Source organism: Aphelocoma coerulescens, unplaced genomic scaffold, assembly GCF_041296385.1.
Source record: "Aphelocoma coerulescens isolate FSJ_1873_10779 unplaced genomic scaffold, UR_Acoe_1.0 HiC_scaffold_46, whole genome shotgun sequence".
NCBI lineage: Eukaryota > Metazoa > Chordata > Aves > Passeriformes > Corvidae > Aphelocoma > Aphelocoma coerulescens.
In genome coordinates this window covers 3,021,615-3,047,568 of record NW_027183804.1, presented here as the reverse complement: position 1 = coordinate 3,047,568, position 25,954 = coordinate 3,021,615, and the positions used below count along the sequence as shown (strand labels likewise).

General features: G+C 58.9%; 1 protein-coding gene across 1 annotated transcript in view; it reads left to right on the top strand.

Annotated features, from left to right (window-relative positions):
• The window catches only part of LOC138101779 (zinc finger protein 271-like), a 93,684-nt gene extending 68,012 nt beyond the window's left edge, over nucleotides 1-25,672 (top strand). The window contains exon 4 of the mRNA XM_068999565.1: nucleotides 25,204-25,672. Within this exon, the coding sequence (XP_068855666.1) occupies nucleotides 25,204-25,672 (469 nt within the window). The remainder of the gene's footprint in view (nucleotides 1-25,203) is intronic.
• Nucleotides 25,673-25,954: the final 282 nt, after the last annotated feature.

Below are 25,954 nucleotides of genomic sequence, written 5' to 3'. Positions count from 1 at the left end.
AGAGTGTCTAAAACTCGCTAAGGCACAGATCTTAGAGGTGAGATCCATTTGGAATTCATGGCATGGAGAAGCAGTGCAACATGGAAAAGGGGAGCACAGAAATAGAGAGGAGAACACCTCGGATTGTTTCTTTCCATTTTCATTTCACTTCTGGAAAGCTGTTTCAGGTTTCTGGGAATCTTCTCCACAGTCCTGTCTGCTCTTTTCAAGAACCTTTCCTGGGGAACGAGGTGCAGCTCCTGTCACAAGATGTGCCCCCAACTGCAGCTTCTCTTGGCTTCCCACACTGTGAGTGCAGCACGACTGCTGCAGCAAAGCAGGACAAATGCTGGGAGAACTTTACAAGTTGTCCTTTCTTTTCCCTGTGGGCTGGGCACTTGTGCCATCGGTGAGGTTTTCATTGTGGCTGTTCTAACCTAAGAAACCAGGAGGTGGAACCAGCAATTGTTAGGGACTGCAAGCCAGGGGCGTCACTTTGCCTTTACGTGGCAGGGACGACACTACGCACTCAGCACATTGCCCCAGGCATGTGTGCACGGCCCAACAATTTGTCATCGAACAGCGGTGAGCACTTGGATGAAATCAAACTGACTCCTCATACGCAACTCATTCATTATAGAGATGACATCTTGGTCCAGGGCAGCAATGAGGAGGAAGTGCAACAAGTCCTTGAATTAGTTGTGGATCATAGGAAACAGAAAGACTGGGAAATTAACCCTACCAAAATTCAAGTGAAATTTTTGGGAATTCAGTGGCAATGTGGGTATCAGGAAATCTTCCCCAAAGCCCAGCAGAAAATGTTAGAGTTTGCCGTGCCACAAAATAAAAAGGAGGCACCAAGATTTATTGGATTATTCGTCTTTTGGAGACAACATATTCTGCATCTGAGACAAATCTCAACCCCTCTGCATAAAGTAACCAGGGGAAATAGGGAATTGGAATGGGGAAGTGAGCAGCAGGCTGCCTTTGAATTAGCCAAAGAGGCTATTAGCCAAAAAGGCCTTTAGATCTATGGCCTATGCAAAAGGGAGAAGTTGAGTTAAATGTACCTGTAAATGGGTCACATGCTGATGGGAGCCTCTGGCAGAAACAGGGAAAGAAAAAGGTTCCCCCGGGGTTTTGGGGGAGGAAGTTGCCAGAAGCAGGAAACAACTACACACCTTTTGAGAAACAGTTATTGGCAGGTTATTGGGCACTGATGGAAACAGAACAACTTACCATAGGGTATGAAGTGGCTCTTCATCCGGAAATTCCTATTGTGCAGTGGGTCAGAAGGTCCCCAAAAGCCCATTGGATTGGGCACGCTCCGGAGTGTAGTATTGTAAAGTGGAAGTGGTATATTCGGGATAGGGCCAAGGTGGGAACGGGGCGGATAGCCACTCTTCATGAGCCAGTAGCAGCTGCCCCCGGGAGGGACCAAGAGGTGAGTGCCAACTTCACAGCTGAGAGGGAATCTCCAGGGAAGTGGGAAAAGCCTTCAGATCAACTAATGCCACAGGAAAAAGAACATGCTTGGTTTACGGATGGGTCAGCTGAATATATAGGAGGGAAAAGATTTTGGAAAGCAGTAGCTGACCATCCTCATTCAGAAAAGTTTTTAGAAATGACCAGAGAAGGGAAAAGCAGTCAATATGCTGAATTCTATGCAATTGATATGGCTTTAAAACAAGAAGATCTAGGAGAATGCCTTTCCTATACTGCTTCTTGGTCGGTAGCTAAATGGGTTCGCTCCGTGGCTACCGACATGGGTAGGCAGAGCCTGGAAAATCTACTCCAAAGAGGTCTGGGGAAAGGAACTGTGGAGTGACCTTTGGGAAATGGTGCAAAGAACTGATGTGACTGTGATTCATGTTGATGCCCATAGTGACACAGACACTTTAGAGCTACTTTATAACTCTGTTGCAGGCAACCGGGCAAAGATTTCCAAGCAAGACCGGAGTTCCCTCCAAAGGAGGATCACGAAGGCCTGGCAAAATGTGCGCACCAAAAATGTGTGCACCTTGGACAAAAAGCCCCTTACAGGTGTGCTCAAGAGTGTGGCATTGCCACGTCACTCGATATGAGTAGAACTAGAATTGCTCACTGCCCCGTGTGCCAACATATGTACAAATGCCCGGTGCCAAACATTGTAAAAGGACAGCTGGGGAGAGGAAAATTGCCCAGACCAACTTGGCAAATGGATTACATTGGACCTTTACCCCAGGACCGAGGGTGTAAATATATCTGCCATAGACACATATCCTGGGTATTTGATTGCCCATCCTTGTGAGAAGGCCACTCAGCATAGCACCATCTGTACTATAGACACAGTAATTCTGTATTACGGAATGCCATTACCGAGTCAAACAGATAATGGGTCTCATTTCCAGAACAAATTCATTCAGCAGTACGCTGAGCAGAAAAACATTCAGTGGGGTTTTCACACACCATATTATCCCCAAGCTGTGGGATTATCTGAGCAAATGAATGGGCTATTGAAAGAGCAGTGGAGAAACCTGGGAGATGGACACCTGTCCTGGTGGAGAACCCATCTCACTGATGCACTGCACATCCTTAACAATAGGCCCATCAGGGACATGGACACAAAGTCAGGGGATGGCGCTCAGAGTCAAAGTATATCATGATTTGGTCAGAGAAACATGGTCTCTTGACACCTCCCTAAGTAAGGGAAGCTCCCAAAGATGGGGACATGATGAACGGCCACCTGAGAGAGTTCTACAACATTATGGACCGGCTCCATGGAGCCCTCGCCAATTGGTGCCAGGGGCCAGAGAACCTGCCTATCATCTGAATTGGATAAGAAGACTGCAAGCTGTCTCGGAGATAATAATTAACCAGAGATCTGCCGCCCCTGACCTTATGGCCGACCAATCCACGCAAACACGGAATGCGATTTTCCAGCATCGCGGGGTTTTAGACTACCGGCAGAAGAAGGAGGAGTTTGCAGGAAAGAAAATTAATCCAACTGTCGCTTACAAATTGATGACAATGGAAAAGTAGGAAAACAGACAACTCGGGAGATGAGAAAATTAGCCCATGTACCAACCCAGACATGGGAATGTTGGGAACCAGATATATTCTTGTGGCTGTCAGGGAGTCTGTGGCTCAAAGGGGCCCTTTCTCCTTTCCCTTTGTGCAGCTGCTCCCTTCTTGTTTATTCCTTGTTTCATTCCTTGTATTGTACCACTCATCCAGCACAGAGTACAGGGAAGGCAGCTCGCAGCTACACCTCAAGATCAACCAACCCTATGTGCAACAACTGCAGAGGCCGCCTGACAGCCGTGATTCATCCTGTAAGTCAGAGGAGCGACTGATGTGCTGAGGCCTGAGCCGCAGGCCTCAGCCGGAGCTGACCTACAAGATGAACCCTGGCCAATCTGTGACTAACACCCTCAGTATTATTTAGCTAAAAACAGATGACAAAGATGCTTCTGCTAGCCATTTAACGCCAAATGGGCTGCTTTAGACACTTTCCCATAACCGTGTACAGTTATCTGCAAGAAATGGATAATTTAAGAAACTTTCCCCAGCTGACATGAATAAAGGTTTGTTTGCAGGGTGTTTGAGGGGAAACCCTCCCAGGCAAGGCCTGGGCACTGGCCAAGCTGTGGCCCCTGCTGGTTGCAAAGTGTGCCATCAGACCCAGGTGTTTCCGGACTAAAAACACAATCAAGTCACTTGGACTTCCTGATTTGGACCTATAAAAGCTGGAGACATGTTAGGGGCAAATTTGGAGGCCTCACATACGGGTAGATGCACCCATAGGATTCTCCCAATTGACGGGAAGGGTTCTCCAGATCCTTGCTGCGAAACGGGGCTCCCCAACGACTGCAGATCTGGATGATGGTAAGGTATTTAGGCAGTTGGTGATGCATCTTTCTAAATCACTCTCCTTTCTCTTGGATAGTAATAATTAGGTGCATTACCTTGCTTATTTTTGCTTGTTGCTAAATCCAAGCCCCTAGTTTTACTGAATGTATCGTTTTACATTTGAGGTTCCTTAATTTCACAGTAAAATAAGAGCATTCTTTCCAGTGCTGTCTGTGTCCTTTAAATCGCCTCTGCCCCTTGGCAGAACAACAGGAGGCCCCTGAGGGGCTGGGGTGGTGGGAAGGCCCGAGGAAGTGGCTGTCAGAGGCCATAAGCAGCCTCCAGGCAGCCGCCTCGTTCCTGCCGCCCGGCTGCTCTGGCGCTTCCCCGAAGCATCTCCCAGGCCTGCGGCAGAAGCCCTCAAGGCCGGGCCTCAGCAGGAGGGTGGGGAGCACCCTGAGGTGCCGAGGCTGGGCTGGCTGGGGACAAGGAGGGCGGGGGGGCCCTGCTGGGGCACGGCCCCTGGCTGCTGCCAAGAAGGGGCGGTGGGCAGAGGCAGGGCTGGCGGCCAGCCCGGGCCCCCGCGGCTGCCCAGGCCACGGGGCTGTGACCGAGGCCCCCCTGACACAGAGCTCTGGGCCCGCACAGCTGCTGCCACCATGGGGAGGGCGGCGATGTCTCCTCGAGCAGGGCTGCCGAGTCGCTGCTGCCGAAACAGCTCTGGACGCCACAGAAACAGCACCAGAGCGTGCACAGGAACAGCAGGAGCCCCAGTGCCGGCACCAGCTCAACAAGGCATCCGCACCAGCCGGGACGCCAAACGGGGCCATACTGTGGGCACAGCTGCACGTGGCTTGGCAAAAGGCTCCAGCAGAATTGGCCACAATGGCTTCCTCTTGCCTTGCCAGCCTCACAGCGACGCTTGGCAGCTTCAGCTGCAGCCTGTGCCCCTGACTGACTTCAGTGGCCGTGCTTGAGGGCAGACTCGCCTTCCACAGTCAGGCGTCCCAAGGCAGTGGCATTGGTGCCATCGTGAGAGAGAGACTCTGATGGGACACAAGCCCTGCACTGCAGGTGCCATCCCTCTCCTGCATGCAGGCCCCTTAAAGACACGTACATGAGCTTCCAAACGAAATCCTGGACTTGCTTGGAACAAAGGAAGATGCAGCTGGCACTAAAGAAAAGCAGGGAGTGCTGGCAGACGTTCGGGGGCGGAGGGAAGCACTTTGCTGTGTGCAGAGGAGATGGCCCGGTTCACAAGCTCAGGCTTTGCTGCCAGAGGATCCTGCTTTGCTCTTGCTGGAGGCCATTCCCTACCAGTGCATGGCCCTCCATTGCTCCTGCATCACGGCTGCTGGACCTGTGGCAGCAAGTGTGTCCCGAGTCCATGTGACAGCAGAAAAGGGTGGGACCTGTGTGCTTCCAGCACCTGTCTTGGCTGCTCCTTCAGGGTGCTGGCACCATCATCAGAGACACAGAACAGCTTCCTTCCTTCTCTCACAAGCCCTTCTCACCCCATTGAAGGGGTGCAAAGCAGCAGGATCCCCTCCCAACCGGTGTCTTCTCACCCTCCCAAAATGTGGGGACTTCGCCTCAGCCCACCCAAGTTGTTTGGGGTTTACGGCACCTTCCCCAAATTCAGTGCAACCTCCCAGAAACAACTTAGAGGCCCCAAAATGGTCAAAAAGCAGCAGGAGCCTCCCCAAAAGTAGCTCCTGGTTTCCCTCCTGGGAGTGCCCCACTCCAAGTGCCCAAACCATCCCATCCCTCCCAAACTTCATCCCACCCCAACGATGCCATCCCATCCCATCCCATCCCATCCCATCCCATCCCATCCCATCCCATCCCATCCCATCCCATCCCATCCCACCCCTCCTGGACACCAATTCCCCTTCTGTGCTTCCTGACTCCCCACAGCCGGGCCTTGGGGCTGACGGATCGAGCCATTTGGGGCTGCCATCGACACACTGGGGCTGGCATTGAGTTTATTGGAGGCACCCGCTCAATCCCTCCATCCCAAATGGCAGCTTGGAACCTCTCCTCAGCCCTTGCTGTGCCCATGGGCTCACCTCAAGTCCCAAAATGACAGCCAGGGCCCCACAGCCCATTCAGAACCTCTCAACATTGCCAGAAACAGCAGCATCCTTCCCAAAATGGGCTCCCCGGCTCCCTGACAATAGGTCCCCCTTCCAAGTACCAGAGCCCCCCTCTCAGAACCCCTCCCGAAGCATTGGGGGGACCCCAAAACTGCCTCAGGAATGGGACATACCCTGAAATCCCTTCAGGAATGTGGGATACCCCAGAACCCACTGAGGAACGGGGTCCCCCCGGCCTCATCATGCGCAGCCTTCAGCTGGCTCAGCCAGAGCCCATCCCGCCCTCAGCAGCCCCAGCCCAGCCCAGCCCTCCTGGGCAGGAAGCCCCAATGGCCGAGCCGGCCTGGGACACTTGCAGGGATGCGGGGGCAGCCGCAGCTTCTGGGGCCAGCCTGTGCCAGGCCCTGAGCGCCCTGCCAGGGAACCATTGCTGCCCCACATCCCATCTCAGCCTGCCCTCGGGCAGCGGGAAGCCGTTCCCTGGGGCCCGGCCCCGCAGGCCCTTGGCAAGAGTCTCTGTCCCCCAGCAATTGCTGCTCCTCCCTGCTGCGGGGCCCGAGCTGCAAGTTGATTTTCTGCCGCTGGCCCCGGCCCAGCCCCGAGCCAGGGCCAGCACCTTGCAAGAACTGCTCCCAGCAGAGCTGTTCCCTCCTGCAGTAGTTACACCTGCACACCCACAGCGCCTGAGACTGCAAGCAATGAGCATTCCCTGGGCACATGTGCAGCCCAAGCAGCTCGAGGACAGCCTTGCAGCAGGACTGCTCTCAGCTGAGCCAAAAAGGCCCCTCTGGCAGCTGCAGGGCCATTGCAAAGGGCAAGGGCCAGAGCCTGGGCCCACGGGGGAGGAAAGGGCTCTGAATTCCCCTGCCCTGGCACAGAAACCCTGTTCCCAGGCTGCTTCCCACACAGGATTCCTCTGGAGGGCTGCGGAAAGCTGACAGGCAGCTCTGGCTTCTCCACTTTTCCTGTGCTAAAGCTGCCTGGCAGAAGAAATGGAGGGACAGCTCTGGTGGCACAATCCCTCCCGGCCCAGGGCACAGCGCTGGGAAGGTCTTTCCGTGCCTATGGCACCGACCAGGACAGGCTGGGGGACAGGAGCATCCACAGCCCAGAGCAGGTCAGGCACTTCAGCAGCAATTTGGGCACTTTGGAGGTCACACCCCAAAGGGGGAGACCCAGGCCAGGGAGTGGGACAGACAACCAGAATTCCTGGAGAAGAGATGGGCACAGGTGGACACGTTCTGTCCCCACAACTGTGAGATTGTGGCCCCAATCTGCCTGGCTTCACAGCCCCACAACACTCAGATCCTCCCAAATATTCCCCTGAATAACAAATTCACCCCCAAATTCCGGTAAAATGGTGCTGCTTTAGATCTCTTTGTTTAATTTCTTTATTCTTACTTTAATTTTGGTTGTTTCAGTGGGATTAACACAGAAATTACTTAGGCTGCAGAAGATCTCCAAGATCATCCAGGGTTGCTGGATACCACCAGAAAAAACAATTGGACAGAGCAGATGAAATTTTTTAGGGTGTAAAGGTAAAAAAGCCAGAGGTCTTCCCAACACAGATCACAGGGAATGTGGGTCACCAGGGCCCTGCCAAACGTGGCTCCTCTGATGGGAGATGGAGCTGGAGCAGAGGACAAAGCATTTCCCACAGTCGGGGCACTCGCAGGGCTTCCCTTAGTGGTGCCTCCGTTGGTGTTGGGTCAACTGAGAGCTCCTGGAGAAGCTCTTCCCACACTGGGGACACTCGTAGGGCCTCTCCCCAGTGTGGATGCGCCGGTGGATGACGAGGTCAGAGTTGTACCTGAATCCTTTCCTGCAGTCAGGGCAGCGGAAGGGCCTCTCATCCGTGTGAATCCGCTGGTGCCGGAGGAGAGTGGAGCTGGTCTGAAACCTCTTCCCACACTCAGGACACTCGTAGGGCCTCTCCCCAGTGTGGATCATCTGGTGGCAGATCAGGTGGGAGCTCCGTCTGAAGCTCTCCCCACACACAGCACACTCGTAGGGCCTCTCCCCAGTGTGCATCCTCTGGTGGTTGATCAGGTTGGAGCTCCATCTGAAGCTCTCCCCACATTGCCCACACTCGTAGGGCCTCTCCCCGGTGTGGATGGGCTGGTGGCGGATCAGGTGGGAGCTGTGGCTGAAGCCCTTCCCACATGCCCCACACGTGTGGGGCTTCTCCCCATCGTGAAGCTGCTCATGAACCACCAGCTCTGACCTCTGGCTGCATCTCCGGCCGCCTTCCCGGCACAGGGTGGGTCTTTCCTCCTCAGAGCACCCTGGGCTGCGTTTGCAGCCCCTCCTCCTGTGGGATCTCCAGGGCTTTTCCTCCCTGTTGGATTCCTGCGCCATGGAGCCGCTCAAAACGGCCTCTTCCACCAGGTTCTGCCGCGGGGATTTGTCCTCCCTGGGCTCCGTGCTCAGCTCCTTGTCTGGGGAGGAAGGACAAGGAGAGGATGGGATTTGCCTCCGTGCCACAGGGAAGGGGAAGGAGATCCCCCCAGTCCGTCCCCGGCAGGACGGCGTCGGCAGCGGGGTTGTCCTGCAGCCGGGGGCGATGCTGGGCTGGGAGATGGAGCAGGAGAGAGGGGGAAAGGGGCACTGACTTCCTCCTCACCTGCCTGGGGCTCCTGGGGCATCTTCCTCTTCCTCACAGCCTCCTCCTGCATCTGGCCAAGGGTTGGGAATGGGAAATCCTGGTTTATGGAGAAACAAGGGATGAGTGTGTTGGGTTGGGGGTTCCTCCTGCCCAAGGCCAGCTCTGGAACTCACCGGGTACCTGGTGTCCATAAAACCAACAAAAAACCAAGAGTGATTCCAAAAAAAGCCTCCAGGAGTTCCCCCTTTCCAGTCTCCTCACTTTGGGGTTCTGGGGGTCCCCCTTGTCAGGGCTGCTGGGGGTCCCGTGGGTCCTGGGGATCCCCCTCTCCGGGGTCCTGCTTAGGAATGCTGGGGGGTTTTGGGGGTCCCACAGGTCCCTTTTTTCCTGATTTTGCTTTGGCTTCCAGAGGTCCCAGGGTCTCCCTCTTCAGCCTCCCTCCACTACAGGCACTTGGGGCTCCCCCCTCTCCTCACTGTCCCTTTTAGGGCTGAGAGGTCCCAGCCCCTCCTCATCTCCAGGCCCCCCCACCCCTCCAGGCTCTTGGGGGTCCCCCAGCTCTGGTATCGTCCCTCTCTGCTCTCCCCACTCCAGGGGTCCCGTGTTCCAGCCCCCAGCTCTCCTGGGGATCCCCAAAGCCAATGTCCAACCCCGCCAGGACCGGGCAATCCTCACATGGACCCCCCAAGACCCCCAAGGGGCAATTATGGCTCAGCTTTGGAGTCCTGCAAGATCCACATATCCCCTCTGTCCCCAAAAATCCCTCCCAGGGACATGCAAGGACATCTGGGGCTCGATTCCAGAATCTGCAAGCTCCAAACACCCCTCCAAAAAAACCCCTCCTGGTGACCCCCCCAATAGATTTGGGGTGAGCTCCCCCTCCCCGCTCACCTGCAGGATGGGGGGAAGATGCTACCGGGGCTGGGGGTGCTGCGGACACAGTGGGCGGGCGGTGGAACCTCGTGGTTCTCCAGCTCCTCCTCCTCCCTCTCCCTCCTCTTCCTCCCGCTCCTCCTCCACTCCCACCCTGCCCCCCCTTTCCCACCCCCTCTGCCCCACGGCTGCCGCAGCACCGGCTGCTGTGTGGGGGGAGCCCCCGATCAGCCCCAGGGATGGACGGGGGGGTTGGGGACCCCCCCAGTGCGGATCCCTCCCTTCCCCAGAGCCCCAGGGAATCGCTCCAGGGCTCAGGTGCTGGGGGACAGGGCTGCACCCCCATGGAACCGCTCTTCTGCTGTCCCAACCCCACCTTTCCCTCTGTCTTGGGGTGACCTTATGATGTGTATCCCATATCGCTGCCTATGCCCAGAAATTAATTCCTGTGCCTTTCTATGCCTCTAAACTGAGCCTGAGAGGGGGAAGGAAAAAACTGAGCAAAGTTTTTTCAAAGCAGTTTGCAGCTTGTTCAAGGTCACACACAGATAGCAATTGGTTTCCCAGCTGTGGCAGGGGAGGGGGGAAGCACCCGGCCGGCTGCGCCCAGAACAGTTTCTTTTTTGGCCAGTTGTTCAGCTGCTTTTTCTCCCGAGAGAAACTGAGAGCTGAATTTTTCCTCCCCTGGAAAATCCCCTTTTCTACTGGACTGCTTGATTGCTTTAACATCAGACCACATCGGGAGGACTTTCCACCGGGCACAGAGGGCCTGGGCCTGGGTCAAGCCCCAGCTCCGAGGAGACCAAAGGGAGGACTCTAACACTTTCCCAGGTTTTTTCCTCCACAGCGACAGATTTTATAATTTAGCATTACTTTCCTTTCCCGTGTGTTTGGTAAATAAATAGTTTTATCTCCTCCACTTTCCTTCGAGGAAAATTTATTTTTTCCCAAACCTGGTGGGGGAGGGGTGGTTGTGCCTTCTCTCAGAGGATATATTTCTAAATTTGGCCAAACCAGAACACCCTCCCCTCTCCTCCCCTTTCTCAGCATTCCCCCAATCCACAGCCCCATCCACAGCTCAATTTGGGTGTCCCATCCCCCTCCTGCTTTCTTTGGGGGTCCCAGCCCCCTCTTCCCCCCCACCTCCTTCTGCACCTTCCCCATCCCCAATCCCCGCCTCCCCTCCCCCGGCCTTGGTTTTGGGGGTTCCAGGCCCCTCCTGCTCCCTTTGGGGGTTCCATTCCCCATTTCGCTCAATTTGGGGTCCCAGACCCGCCCCCCTTCTCACCGCTCACCCCGCGCCCGGGGGGGCTCCCAGCACCACCAGTGCCACCAGTGCGGCCCCAGCTGCCCCCACACGCCCCATGCCCAGCGCCGGGCGCTGCCGACAGCCCCAAAGCAGCCGCGCTGTGCCCTGGGGGGTCCCCAGAGCGGCCCCGCCCCGCACGGCACTGGGAGCACCAGTCCGGACCAGTGCGGAGCGCGGGCGGGCGGCATCAGCCGTGCCCGGGCAGGGCCGGGCCCCGCGGGGCTCCCGCCCGCACTCGGCCCCCGCCGGGACAGCGCGGGGGGGCCCGGCCTGGCCGCCCCCACCTCCCCCTCCCCAAATTCCGCTCCGGGGGGCGCTGGGGGCGGGGGGGGCTCAGCTGGGGCCAGAGGTGCCGGAGCCACGTGTCCCCCGCTGCCAGCACCGCCCCCTCAGGATTAGGGGTGCCCCAAAACTCCCTCGGAGCTGGCGGATACCCCGCAGGCCCCTGAGGACTGGGGTCCCCCCGGCCTCATCATCCCCAACCTTCGTCTGCCTCATCCCAGGCCCCATCCCGCCCATCCCCCTCCGCCACACTTCATCCCACACCCCAATCCACATCCCACCCTTCCCGGGCCCCATCCCGCCCCATCCCATTTCTCCCGGCAGCCGCCACCGGGACCCCCAAAACCCCGCGTGCCGGGGGCTCCCCAATATCCCCCAAGGGGCATTTGCGACTCACATTCGGAGCCCTGCAAGATCCAAACATCCGCCACCTCCCTGCCCCACCAAACCCCCGTTCCCCAGGAACCAACAAAGATATTTGGGGCTTGGTGCCGGAATCCTCCAAGCTCCAAAATCCCCTCTCCCAAAACAACCCCAGGAACCGCCCAAGATATTTGGGGCGAGCTGCCCCTCCCCGGTCACCTGCGGGATGGGGGGAGCGGTGTTCCCGAGGCCGAGAGCTGCGGACACAGAGAGCGATGGATGCACATGGAGGCTCCTCTTCCTGCCCCCTCTGGCCCGCCTCTTCCTCCCGCCCCTCCCCCTTTATCCCTCCTCTTCCTCCCGCTCCTGCTCCTCCAGCCGTCCTCCGTCCAGCAGCTCCGCTGCCGCCCCCAAACCTCGGGCTGGAGCGGGGGGTCTGGGACACAGCCCCGTGCTGGGGGGCAGAGCCGCTGCTGGGGCCATCGCTGTGTCCAGGGCATCCTTTGTGGCCCTCGTGCAGCTCCAGGCTCCCGAGGGCTCCCCGAGGCTTTCTGTGGCTGTCCCTGCTCCCCAAATCTGTCGCGTTTAATGCCCGAGCGCGGCAGCCCCGTGCCCTGTGGCAGCAGCCGGTGCCGGGACACAGCCCCGGGAGCTGCGCTAATGCCCGGCCGTGCCAGGAGGGACTGAGGGGAGGGGACTTCATAAGGATCCCCCCTCTGCGCCCCTGGCTGCGCACGGAAAGGTTCCTTAGTGCATGGGAGCGATTTTCCGGGGTTTCTGGGCTCGGCGGGGCCGAGGCGGCGGCAGCGGGAGCCGCGGGGCCCGGCCCGTGGGGGCGGCCGGGCTGGGAAAGTGCGCGGGGCCCCAGCGCGGTGCCCGAGGGCTGAGCGGAGCTGACGGGAACAAGCCCCGGAACCCCCCGGTGCCCGAGGGCTGAGCGGAGCTGACGGGAACAAGCCCCGGAACCCCCCGGTGCCCGAGGGCTGAGCGGAGCTGACGGGAACAAGCCCCGGAACCCCCCGGTGCCCGAGGGCTGAGCGGAGCTGACGGGAACAAGCCCCGGAACCCCCCGGTGCCCGAGGGCTGAGCGGAGCTGACGGGAACAAGCCCCGGAACCCCCCGGTGCCCGAGGGCTGAGCGGAGCTGACGGGAACAAGCCCCGGAACCCCCCGGTGCTGCTTTCTTAGTCGCTGCGCAGCGGCCTCTCCCGGTGCGGCTCTTTTATAGTTTTTCCTTCGAATCTCTATATTTTACTCCATTCGCACCTCCCATCCCCCGCCCTCCGCTGCGGCTCTTTCACCGCCGGGCTCCTCGCTGGTCTCTCGGTGCAGCTCCTTCAGTTCCACGGGCCGGCTGAGACGCCCCTCGGTGCGGCTCTTTGATCGGATTTTCTTCTTTTCTCGCGGTTTTCTCTCGTTTCCAGCCCGCCCGTCCCGCCGAGCGGCTCCTTCAGGGGCCCGGGGCGGCACCGAGCCCTCGGGGCGGCTCCAAAGGGCCCCGCCCGCCGCCGCTGCCCGAGGCCTCCCCGCTGCTGCCGGGGATCGGACACCGCAGGCGGCCCCGGCCCCTTCCTCTTCTTCCTCTTCTTCCTCTTCTTCCTCTTCTTCCTCTTCTTCCTCTTCTTCCTCTTCTTCCTCTTCCTCCTCTTCTTCCTCTTCTTCCTCTTCTTCCTCCTCGCTGCTGCCGGGGTTCAGCCCCCGCCACCGCCCGGCTCCTTCTGCCGCTCCTGCCCGGCACGAAGCGGCGCTGCCGCTGACGGGGCCGGAGCGCGGCTGCCCCGCGACTGCCCCGCGCCTCAGGGCCGGGCCGGGGAGTGACCGCACGGCTGGGGAGTGACCGCACGGCTGGGGAGGGACCCCCCGCTGGCCAGGGCAGGGACTGACCCCATGGGAGGGACCCCCCGCTGGCCAGGGCAGGGACTGACCCCATGGGAGGGACCCCCCGCTGGCCAGGGCAGGGACTGACCCCATGGCAGGGACCCCGCGCCGGAGCAGGGAAGGATTCCTGGCCCCGACGGGGAAGCAGCGGCACGAACTGAGCGCGACTCCCATCCCTTCTCCCTGCCCCGCTGGGCACAGCAGGGAGGAGCCGGGCATAAAGTGAACTCCGGCAAGGAGAAAGAGGTCGGGGGAAAGTTCTGTTCCAGGGTTTATTTTCCTCCTCACTCTCCTGTTCTGATCCGCTCCGTCCCAAATCCAGTTCATTCCCCACGTCGGGGCTCTTGTGGCCGCCATGGCGATCCCTCAGTGACCTCTCCCTGCCCTTAGCCCGAGCCACGAGGACTCGGATCTGTTCCAGTTCCGTGCAATTCACGGGCATTTGGGGCAGCTGGAGCGAAGCAGCTGGAAACCACAGCGGGCTCGAGAGGGACTCAAGCAGGGCAGGAGCCGGGGCTGCCCCGAGGGAGCTCTCCCGACGCGAACCTTGCCGGGCTCTTTGGACGGGAATTGCGGGGAATGTTTCCATTCATCGCTACAAAGCGGAGTCACAAGTGGAGCTGAGCTTTCAGCTTGAAATGAGGGAATCGAACGTGTGCGTGGGGACTGCTGGAACCTCCAGGTGTCCCTTGATCCTTTAGTTTCGGAAATATTCAGCCCCTCAGCAGCGATGTCTCTCCCAGCCCACCGGCTCCTGGCTCAGACCCAGCTCGGAGAAGAGACCCGAAGTCGCAACGGAATAAGCTCTGGCGTTATTTTCTTCTTTCATATTTATTTTATACCATTTTATTTTATAATCTATCATACTCATTCTTATTCTTTTATTCTTACTTTCTTTTTTTTTTCCTTTTTTTTTCTTCTTCTATTATATCGGTTTTTTTTCTCTATTCCCCCCCCCCCCCCCCCAGCCTTTGTTTCCTTCCCGGAGGTTTGTGGTGCGATGCTGTCCTACCGGTTCTCCCTCTGAAACCAACGAAATAATGATGGATTTTTGAAGTCTTCCCGCTGCTCTTTCCGGAAGGTCTCAATCGGAGGGGCCTCAGGGCTTAATTGGGGAGAACAGTTTAATCGGGGCGAGAAACACTTCAATTCTGGGGAGAAAATGTGAATGGAGGGGAGAGGAAATGAACTGCGGGGAGGAGCCCCCCCGCCCCCGGCTGTGCCCCGAAGGTGCTGCCCGCGGCTCCCCTGCTCCCACCCCCGGGCTGGGGGCGCAGAGCTGCCGCTGCTCCCGGGAACGTCACGGGATAAAAACTCCATTCAAGCTTTTCCAGCCGCGGCAGCGACGCTCAGCGTTCCTTGGACCTCCCACGGTCCGTGGACATCCCGTGTCCCTCGGCTGTTCCGCGTCCCCCGGGTGTTCCATGTTCGCCCAGTTTGTTCCCGCACGCTCCCAGCCACTCCCAGCTGCTGCCAGCTGCACTCAGCACGCTCCCAGTTTCTCCCAGTCCTCAGAGTGGTCCCTGTTGCTCGCAGTGTGACCTCTGTTACCCAGTTCTGGTCCCAGTGGGTTCCGGTCCTGGTTCTGGTCCTAGTGTATCCCGGTGTCCCAGTCTGTCCCAGTCCATCCCAGCCTGTCCCAGTCCGTCCCGGTCCCTTCCCGGCAGCCGCCGCCGTTTCCCGGATCCTGCCCCTCCCGCCCCGGAGCTGCCGCCGGACGCCCCCCAAGATGCTGACGGGGGCCGGGGGCTTCGTGTTGGGCTTCGTCCTCCTGGGCTGGGGCTCGGCCTCCACCTGCGGGAGGAGGTGAGGGGGGATCCCCGGGGGTCGTGTCCCCCCCTCGGAGCGCGTGTGACTCCCCCATGTCCCCCCATGCCGGGGTCGCCCCCTTTTCTCTCCCACAGCGCTCCTGACCCAGCTTCTGCTCCCCCCTGGGAGGGGGTTTGGGAGCCCTGGGACCCCCTTGAATCCCCTTGGATTCCCTGGGCTTTGGGAGCCCTGGGACCCCCCTGCACCCCTCATCCTGCACCAACACCCCCCTGCACTCCCTGTCCCGGGTATCCTCCTCTCCCAGCCCCTGCATCCCTGAACCCGGGGCCCCAGGACCCCATTCCCGGCCATCCCGGGACACCTCGGCCCCAGGCCTCCCTTTCCTGGGAAACCCGAGCTGGGCACGGGGCTCTGCAGCCGCTCCGGGATTTATGATCACTCAAAGGAAAGGGAGAAGAGAGGAGAGAGAGAGAGAGAGAAGGAGATGGGGAGTCAGGGATCGGGGTCACAGCGCCCAGTCCTGCTCCGCCGGGGCTGGGGCCCCGCAGCCGCAGGACAAAATGGATCCGCGGGTCCCGCTGCTTGCCCCGCTTCGGGCCGAACCCAGCGGGTTCCAGGCAGAGTTTGGCCGCGGGGCCCGGGAGCTCAGCCCAGCCCGGCCCGGGGGTCCCGCAGGGCGCGGCCGAGGAGGGTCCGGGGGATGGCAGGAGGGGATCCAGGGGAATTCCCTGGAATTGCCCCGTCCCCTCCCCCCGCGCTCCCTCGGTCCCTTTGGCTTCTCCGTCTCCCGCCCTGCGCCGCCGGGATCTGCCCGGCGCCCGGTGACGTCACGAGCAGCCCGAGCTGCCATTGGCGGGCAGGAAAGAGCGGCGCCAATGGCGGGGCCGGAGGCGGCTCTGGGGGCGGGGCCGGGCTGGGGGCGGGGCCCAGCGGAGCAGCGCGATGGCTCCAGCGCTGGGGCCGGGGGCGCTCCTGGGGGGGCGAGGGGCGAGTGGGACCCCCGGCACGGGAACCCCCGAACCGCAACTCCCGGGCACGGGAACCCCCTGAGCTCCCATTTCCGGGTACTAGAGCACCCTGCACCGCCATTCCCGGACACTGTGACCCCCCTGCATCCCCTTCCCCAGCACCGGGACCCCCCTGTTCCCCCTTGTCTGGCCCCGGGGCCTTCCCGAAACCCCCTGGACCACCATTCCCGGGTACTGTGACCCCCTGCATCCCCTTCCCCAGCACCGGGACCCCCTGTTCCCCTTAGCTGGCACAAGGACGTCCCTGAAGCCCCATTCCCGGGAAGGGGACTTCCCTGAACCCACATTCCCCGTCCCAGGAAAACCCCCTGAGCCACCGTTTCTGGGCCCCGGGACCCCCCTGAAACTCTATCTCCGGGCCAGGAACTCCGCCGTCCCCCCCCGTTCCCGGCAGAGGGACCACCTGACCCCCATTCCCGGCACCGGGACCTCCTTGCACCCCCATATCCAGGTCTGAACCCCCACTCCCATGCACGGGGACCGCCCGGCACCTCCATCCCCGGCGCTGAGACCCCCCCGAGCCCCCTTATCCCGCACCGATACCCCCTCGCACCCCCTCTTCCCCCGCCCCCGCGCTCCCTCGGGCACTTCCGCGGCTCCCAAGCTGCGCCACCGGGATCCGCCCGGCGAGCGGGGACTGCCCCCGGCACCGGGACCCCCCTCCCGCCCCCGGCTCCTCCCGGGGCCTTCTGGAAACAGCAGCGGGAAGAGTTCAACAATTCATCATTATTTCAATTGATTTCGTTGGTTTCCGGGGAGAGCCGCTGGGACAGCGCCTCACCACAAACCTCCGGCAGGGGAACAAAGGCTGCGGTAGGTGAAAATAGCGAAAAAGCCGATGAAATGGAAGAAAAAATAAAAAGGCAAAAAGAAAAAAAAGACAAACGAAAAGTAAAATAGATTATAAAATAAAATAGCATAAAATAACTGAAAAAAAAAAAAAAAAAGAAAACAACAGCAGAGCTTGTTCTGTTCGGACTTTGTGTCTCTTGTGCGGCGGCGTGCTGGGGGAACGGGCAGAGACCGGAGAGGGGGAAAGTTGAGTGAAGTGTAAATGACTTTCTGGGCTTAATGAATATGGAACAGTTTAAGAGAGTCCTTAAGTCCACAGTAAAATGAATGGAGGGCGCCTCTGGCAATATTGCCAAGCGCCCCAGCGCTGTGATTTGCCTTTGTTCTACTAATGAATGTTCAATATTAGATTGCTAAAAAATTCAGCTTTTGTATTCATTTTCTTCAGAGAGAGAATAAAGAGAGAGTAAAGAGAGAATAAAGAGAGAAAGAGAGAGAGAGTAAAAAGAGAGAAAGACAGAGAGAGTAAAGAGAGAGGGAATAAAGAGAGAGGGGAAATGAGAGAGACAATAAGAAAGAATACAGTGAGAGTAAAGAGAGAGAGTAAAGACAGAGAGAATAAAGACAAACATTGCTGCTAAGGAACGTCCGTGCAGCCCCAAACGCCTTCGCACACCGGCCCCAGTGTCCGTGCTCGGGGCTTGATTTACCAAGATGTGAATATCGATCTCATATCGATATCCAGCTGAGACAGACAAAAGCTCTCTAACAGTTTAGAGTTAGAAAGTGAATGTTTGATTGGCGCCGGACAGCGGCGTGGAACAGCTTCCTAATGCGCAGTGCCCAGGTATGAACGGTTACAGAGTTCATTTAGCCACAAAAGTGATGAATATCCAAACACCAAATACATATTTCTAACAGTGACCCCTCCCATTCTCCGCTTCGTATGGAAATGAGCTTTAATGGCATTAAGCATGCGCAGTGCGTGCTCTGAATTGAGTCGCTGCTCTCGAATTGGGTCGGTGCTCCCAGACAGATGAAGTAAGCTCATCTCCCTCACTTGCACCTTTTTTGCCTTTCTGAACTTTAACAACCTTAATTACTTTAGTGACCTCCCAATTTCCTCTTGCCTGACTTTTGAATAGGTTCCCACAGAGGGAGGAAATTGGGAATTGTCCTTGTTCCCTACACCAACTGATCAATATTTCTGTTCCTCGTTCTAAGCACAGCTAAACAAACATACAAATGACAGAGCATCAATTATTCCGTAATCAATTACTAACATCTTAAAAACTATTTCAAATCTAGCTCTCCTAACTATTTTAATTAACTCTAGTCCAGCTCTAATTCTTTCTTATTCTAACTCATTTCAACACAGCTAGCCTATAACTAAAATCTTTCTGTTTCTTTTAAATCTATGTTTCAGGGTGTCACCATGGCCACGGGGCTGCCCCAGGGCAGAAATCCCCTGCGGAGATACCGGACCGGCTGTGGGAGATGGGACGCCAAACACACCGGCTTTAGTCTCTTTGGGATGAAGAAATGAGTTTTTCAGTCTGTTTGGGATAGAAAACTACTTCTGATTGCATCAGCCTGTTATACATGGGGTTTAAAAAGCATGACAAATACTAAAAAGGAATTATGATAAATAGCTGTGGTTCAAAAGGCATAAAGGAATTAGGAGGAACATATCTACTGACAGAAGATTTAATAAAAACTATACTATAAAAAAATAATCTGCAATGTTGTCAGTGGGTGTTCTTAGTTTTTTAAAAAATTTTGTATTTCTCATTTCCTCTGATCTGCTTTGTTTTGCAACCATTGAAGCTAAAATGAGCAACATCAGGACCAAATCAACAGTTGGGTGCAAAGCCTCAGAATGAATGTGGAGCTAATGGAGGATTCACGTGCTTTAGACACGTGTGTGCACAGGTGCAGAAAAGCATCGCTCCTTTTGGAGGCTGCATTACAGCACACGGGTGGTAAAATCAGATTGACCCCTGTTTTCACAGGCTTCCCGGGCAGCACTTACCAAGGATCTCCTCAAGCCCAGTGAGTGAGCGAGGACAGATCAAGGGTGGTTCTGGATAATCTATTTTCACTCACATTTCCCAACTCCTTACACTGGTTTGAAGTGCCAGTGTCCATTGTTGGAGCCACCACAGTGGAAAGGAGCAGCACAGCTGAACAGAGAAAGCGACTTTTGCCCTCAGAGCAGAGCAAGCAGGAAGGCACACGGCTTGCACACATGAAGGTCTCTTGTCCCATTCCAAGAAAAAGGCATCCACCAAAAGCAAACATTTGTTGAATTCAGTGTAACAATACAGCGATTTCAGGGAAAGATTGAAAGGAATGTGATGAATGTGTCTCTGCAAACAGACCCTGAGAATCTGCTGGTAGGCAGGGCCAGGGACTTGTAGGTAGGGAAGTGACAGAAGAAACTATCAGCTCGAGAGCCTTCCTGATGCAGAGTGAAGTAGAACCTGCAACCAGAATCCGCATCCATTGAGCACCTCGCACCCAGCATCAGCCCTGGATCCCCCCAGCTGCCATCATCCAGCCCTGGATCCCCCCAGCTCCCATCATCCAGCCCTGGATCCCCCCAGCTCCCATCATCCAGTCCTGGATCCCCCCAGCTCCCATCACCCAGCCCTGGATCCCCCCAGCTCCCATCATCCAGCCCGGGATCCCCCCAACTCCCAGCATCCAGCCCTGGATCCCCCCAGCTCCCAGCATCCAGCCCTGGATCCCCCAGCTCCCATCACCCAGCCCTGGATCCCCCCAGCTCCCAGCATCCAGCCCTGGACCATGCCCAGCCCCCTCACCCAGCTCTGGAACCACCAGCCCTCGGCTCCCAGGCCTGGACCCCCAGCTCCCATTCACCCGTCTGTGCCCCCCAGATTTCTTCTGCAGCCCCCCCGTGAGAGTGGGGGGTGGGAGCCGAGTGCTGGTGCCCCCCTGCCTGCAGCAGATCCAGCGGTGAGGGGAGTTCGCGGGGTCCCTCAGCATTTGGGGTCCCCCGGGATTTGGGGTGAACCCCCCGGGCCCCCCAGGATCTCCCTGAACACGCTGACGCTGCCCGTGCGCAGCGAGAAGGTTCATACCCGGCACGGGGTCCCCAGCTCTGTCACCGGCATCGCCCAGGTACCCCAAAACCTCCCGGGAATCCCCAACACCCCCCCGGGGAACCCCAACCTCTCCTGGGACCCCGAAAATATCCCCGGGACCCTCCAAAAACTCCCCAGGATGCAAAGCCCCATACAGACCCCCCAAAACCCTCTCAGGACACCAAAATTCCCACGGGACCTCCCAACACCCCCCGGACCCCCTTGAGAAGGTTTATAACTGGCACAGGGTCCCCATCTCCATCACCGGCAGGGACTCCAAAACAGCCTTGGGACACACAAATATTCCCACCGGGATCACCCAAACCCCCACTTTGGGACTCCTGAAAACCCCCCTCGGGAACCCACAAAACCACCGGGACCCACAAAACCCCCCAGGAGCCCCTCGCGAATGTTCAGACCCAGCACGGGGTCCCCATCGCCATCATCGGCACCACCCAGGTACCCCCAAACCCCGCCGGGACCCCCAAACCCTGCCGGGACCCCCAAACCCTGCCGGGACCCCCACACCCCCCCTCCCCCCGGGGCTCCGCTGCCGGAATCAACGGGAGTGGTGTTGCCCTTTTAACGGGAGTTATAGTGGGCACCGACTTTCCTGGGGCATCTTAAAGCGCCGATGGCAGAGCGAACCCCAAAATTTCACCCGGGGGGCACTCTCCCGTTTGCTGCACTCGGGGGAGCCCCGAACGGCGACGGGTCCTGGGCTGAGCCCCCCACTCAGCCGGGGGTGGGGAGGGAACGGGGAGGGCTGGGACGGGGTTTGGGGCTGCTGGGGTTAACTGGGGGACCCCAGTGGGACCCCTTTCCCGCTGTCCCACCTCCCCGGATCCCCCCTCTCCCACCCCTTTCCCATTGTTGCCCCAAACCTCCGCTGCCCCAGCTCGCCCTGGGCTGACCCAGCCCTTTCCCATCGTGGCCCGGCCCGGCCCCGCTGCCCCGAGAGCTCCCGGGCCGCGGCCGCAGCGACGGAGGAAGGGCAGGAGGAAGAGGAGGCGGGACAGAGGAGGAGGAAGAGGAGGGCCGGGGGGAAGAAGGAGGAGGCGGAGCAGGCGGAGGAGGCTCCACGTGCGGGCAGCGCTCTCTGCATCCGCAGCCGCTCGGGCCGGGAGCATCGCCCGCCCCGCATCCCGCAGGTGCCCGGGGAGGGGGAGCTCGGCCCAAACATCCCGGGCGGTGCTTTTGGAGGGGGGAGGGATATTTGGAGCTCCCAGGAATCTATTTGGGGCTCGCAGTTTCATCCTCTCTGTCGGGGCGGGCGGCGCGATGTTTGGAGCTTGCGGGACTCCAAAGGCGAGCCGCAGATGCCCCTCGGGCGGATATCGGGGGGTCCCGGGAGGTGTTTTTGGGGGTCCCGGTGTCGGTGGCGGCAGAGCCCCGGCGGGGGCGGGGGGATGCGGGTCCCCCCGCGGTGGGGGTTGGGCTTCCCGGGCCGGGCCCTCCGAGCTCTGCCGGGGCCCCGTGGGGACGGCGCGGGGCCGGGGGGGCGGGGGGACACCGGTTTTGGGGACCCCCGGGAGAGCCGCGGCTTCCCTAAGCGGGACCCCGGAGAGAGGAGAGCCCCAGAAGCCCAAAGCGGGGACCCCGAGAGGGGGGACCCCTGGGATTGGCGGGACCCCGGCGGGGGGGTCTGGGGGCTGCAGGGGCGGCACGGCCGGGAAAGGGGCTCGGGGGTCCCGGTGGTGGGAAAGGGGCTCGGGGGTCCCGGGGGTGGGAAAGGGGCTCGGGGGTCTTGGGGCCGGGAAAGGGGCTCGGGGGTCCCGGGCTCGGGAAAGGGGCTCGGGGGTCCCGGGGCTGGAAAGGGGCTCGGGGGTCCCGGGCTCGGGAAGGTCTGCTCCCACTAGGAGCCCCGTTCCCTCCCCGAGTGGTTCCAGTTTCCTCATCAGTCCCAGTATGAGCCCAGTATGATCCCAGTATGATCCTGGTCATTTCCCCTCACTCCCTGTTGCTCCCAGTATGAACCCAGTCACTCCCAGTCATTCCCCATTATGATGCAATTTGCCCCCAGCACAGTCTCAGTTGCTCCCAGTTGCTCCCACTTTTGTCCAGTGTGTTCCCAGTTCTCCCAGTTGCCCCAGCATAGTCCCAGTCACTCCCAGTATGATGCCAGACTCTCCCAGCAGGGCCCCAGTCACTCACAATTGCTCCCAGTTGCCCCCAGCACGTTCCCAGTCACACCCAGTGTGGTCCCAGTCAGCACCCACATGGTCTCAGACACTCCCAGTATATCCCAGTTGCCCTGACCATTCTCGTGGTCATTCCCAGGCACTCCCAGTTACCTCAGCAGGGATCATTTGCCCCCAGATTTATCCCAGCCCCTGCCAGTACATCCCAGTTGTCACCAGCATGCATCCTATCATTCCCAGTTCCTCCCAGTGCATCCCCAGTAGGAGCTCAGCATGGGCCTGGTAGCTCCCTGTAACCCCCACTGACACCCGCTATAATCCCAGCAAGGCCCCCGTCACTCCCAGTAGGATGCCAGTGGCCCCCAGGGTGTTCCCAGTTGCTCCCTGTCAATGCCAGCATGAGCCCAGTAGCCTCCAGTATGATCCCCGTGACTCCCTGTCTCTCCCAGTATATCCCAGTCACCCCCAGCATGCTCCCAGTCACTCCCATTTCTTTCCAGCTGCATTCAGCACAATTCCAGTTGCTCACAGCCACTCCCAGTCAATCCCAGTATGATTCCAGTCACCCTCAGTATGATCCCCGTCTCCCCCAGCATGGACCCACTGTGATTCCAGTATGATCCCAGTTGCCCCTAGAATAGTCCCAGTCATGCCCAGTTTCCCCCAGCATAGATCCAGTTGCTCCCAGGTGCCCCCAGCATGGTCTCATTTCCCCCCAGCATGATCCCAGCTGTTTCCAGTGTGATTCCAGTCACCCCCAGTATGGTTACAGACACTCCCAGTATATCCCAGTTGCCCTCAGCATGTTTGTAGTCATTGCCAGGCACTCCCAGTTGCCCCAGTAAGGTTCCAGTTACCGCAGAATGATCCCAGTCTTTCCCAGTTACTTCCAGGGTCCTCCAGCATGATCCCAGTTTCTGTCAGTTTCCCAAAGTATGGTCCCAGTTGCTCCCAGTATGATCCCAGTTGTGGCCCCAGTTGTGGCCTCAGTTGTGGTCTCAGTGCCCTCAGCATGGTTCCAGTACCTTCCAGTTGATCCCAGTTGCTCCCAATGTGGCCACATTTTCCTCCCAACATGGGCCCAGCAGCTCCCAGCAACCCCCAGCATGGTTCCATTCACACCTGCTGTAATTCCAGTGCCTCCCAGTATGGCCCCAGTAGGACCCGTAGTTACTTCCAGTATGGTCCAGTCACTTCCAGTATGGTCCCAGTGTCCCCAAATGTGATCCCAACTGCTCCCTCTCAATGCCAGTATGATCCCAGTCACCCCCAGCATGGTTACAGTCACTCCCAGTATGACCCCAGTCAGTCCCAGATACTCCCAGTATTATTCCAGTCATGCCCAGAGTGACTCCCTGTCACTCCCAGTGTGGGCCCAGTTGCTCCCAGTATGAATCCAGTCACTCCCAGTTACTCCAAATACAATCCCATTTGCTCTCAGCACGGTCTCTGTTGCTCCCAGTCACCTCCAGTATGGTTCCAGTCATGTCCAGCACCTTTCCAGTCCCTCCCAGTCTGATTCCAGTATGGTCACAGTCATCCTCAGACACTCCCAGTATCATCCCAGTCAGTTCCATTAGGATCCCAGTATGACCCCAGCATGGGCACAGCTGCTCCCATTATCTCCCAGTGTGGTTCCAGTTGAACCCAGTTGCCCCCAGTTCAGACCCAGTCACTCCCCACATGAGGTTGAGCGCTCCCTGAATTCACAGCCCCCCACCCGTGGGATCATCGCCCCCCATCCCGCAGGTGCCCGGGGAGGGGGAGCTCGGCCCAGATATCCCAGGGGGGTTCCCTGGGTTGGGTTTTTTTGGGGGGGATGTTTGGAGAATGAAGAACTCCAAAGCTGAGCAGAAAATGCCCCTTGTGAGGACATTGGGGGTCCCCAGGAGGTGTTTCTGGGGGTCCCGGTGGCAGTGCCAGCAGAGCCCTGGCAGCGGGCAGGGGGATGTGGGGTACGCCCCGTGGTGGGGGCTGGGTCTACCCGAGTCAGTCACGGCCACCTCCAGCCTGGAGCCAGGGGGCTGCGGGACCCCTTGGGAGAGCCAGAGGGGGAACCTCGGGACCCCCAGAGTGGGACGAGCAGAGAGGGGCAGTGCCGGGACCAGGGGAGCCCCGGCAGTCTGGAGGAGCGAACCCCTGTGAGCCCCAGGGCCCCAAAGTGGGGAGCCCAGAGAGGGGGGAGCGCCGCCATTCGCAGGACCCTCAACAGCCTGGAGAGGGGGAGGGGGGACTCCTTGGACCCCCTGCACCCCGAAGCAGAGAATGAGGGGAGAAGGGACCTGGGGATCCCATAACCCCCCGCATCCCTAAGTGGGGAGACCAAAGCGGGGAGCTTTTGGATTCCTGGAGTCCCAGCAGCCTGGGGAGGGTGGAGACCAAGTAGAGAGGGGGACCCCAATAAAAGAGGGACCCCCAGCAGCTGGGACAGGGGGGAACCCCCAAACACCAAAGGGGAGAGACCAGAGACAGGGAACTCCTGAGAGGCTTTTTGAGAGCAGATTTTTATGGACACACAGTGCCCAGTGACTTCTAGAGACAGACTTGGCAGAGGGACCTGTAAAGTAAATGGGCTCATCCCTTGTTTCTCCCCAAACCAGGATTTCCCATTCCCAACCCTTGGCCAGATGGAGGAGGAAGCTGTGAGGAAGAGGAAGATGCCCCAGGAGCCCCAGGCAGGTGAGGAGGAAGTCAGTGCCCCTTTCCCCCTCTCTCCTGCTCCATCTCCCAGCCCAGCATCGCCCCCGGCTGCAGGACAACCCCGCTGCCGACGCCGTCCTGCCGGGGACGGACTGGGGGGATCTCCTTCCCCTTCCCTGTGGCACGGAGGCAAATCCCATCCTCTCCTTGTCCTTCCTCCCCAGACAAGCAGCTGAGCACGGAGCCCAGGGAGGACAAATCCCCAGGGCAGAACCTGGTGGAAGAGGCCGTTTTGAGCGGCTCCACAGCTCAGGAATCCAATGGGGAGGAAAAGCCCCGGAGATCCCACAGGAGGAGGGGCTGCAAACGCAGCCCAGGGTGCTCTGAGGAGGAAAGACCAACCCTGTGCTGGGAAGGTGGCCGGAGATCCAGCCAGAGGTCAGAGCTGGTGGTTCATGAGCAGCTTCACAATGGGGAGAAGCCCCACAAGTGTGGGGAATGTGGGAAGAGCTTCAGGTACAGCTCCAGCCTGATCAATCACCAGAGGATCCACACCGGGGAAAAGCCTTATGAGTGTCCTGAGTGTGAGAAGAGGTTTCAGACCAGCTCCACTCTCCTCCGGCACCAGCGGATTCACACGGATGAGAGGCCCTTCCGCTGCCCCGACTGCAGGAAGGGATTCAGGTACAACTCCCACCTCGTCACCCACCGGTGCATCCACACTGGGGAGAGGCCCTACGAGTGTTCCAAGTGTGGGAAGAGGTTTCAGACCAGCTCCACTGTCCTCCGGCACGAGCGGATTCACACGGATGAGAGGCCCTTCCGCTGCCCCGACTGCAGGAAGGGCTTCAACCGCAACTCCACCCTCGTCACCCACTGGCACATCCACACCGGGGAGAGGCCCTACGAGTGTCCCCAGTGTGGGAAGAGCTTCTCCAGCAGCTCTCACTTGACCCGACACCAACGGAGGCACCGCTAAGGGAAGCCCTGCGAGTGCCCCGACTGCGGGAAGAGCTTTGTCCTCTGCTCCAGCTCCATCTCCCATCAGAGGAGCCACGTTTGGCAGAGCCCTGGTGACCCACATTCCCTGTGATCCGTGTTGGGAAGACCCCTGGCTGGTGCTCTCCACGTTCTCCTGGATCCCCGGAGGTACCTGGGTGAACGCAGGGGCAGGAACATCCATCGGGACTCAGATCGTCATTGGAAATTCATTGGGAGGAGCTGATTTTTTACCTTTACACTCTAAAATTTTCATCTGCTC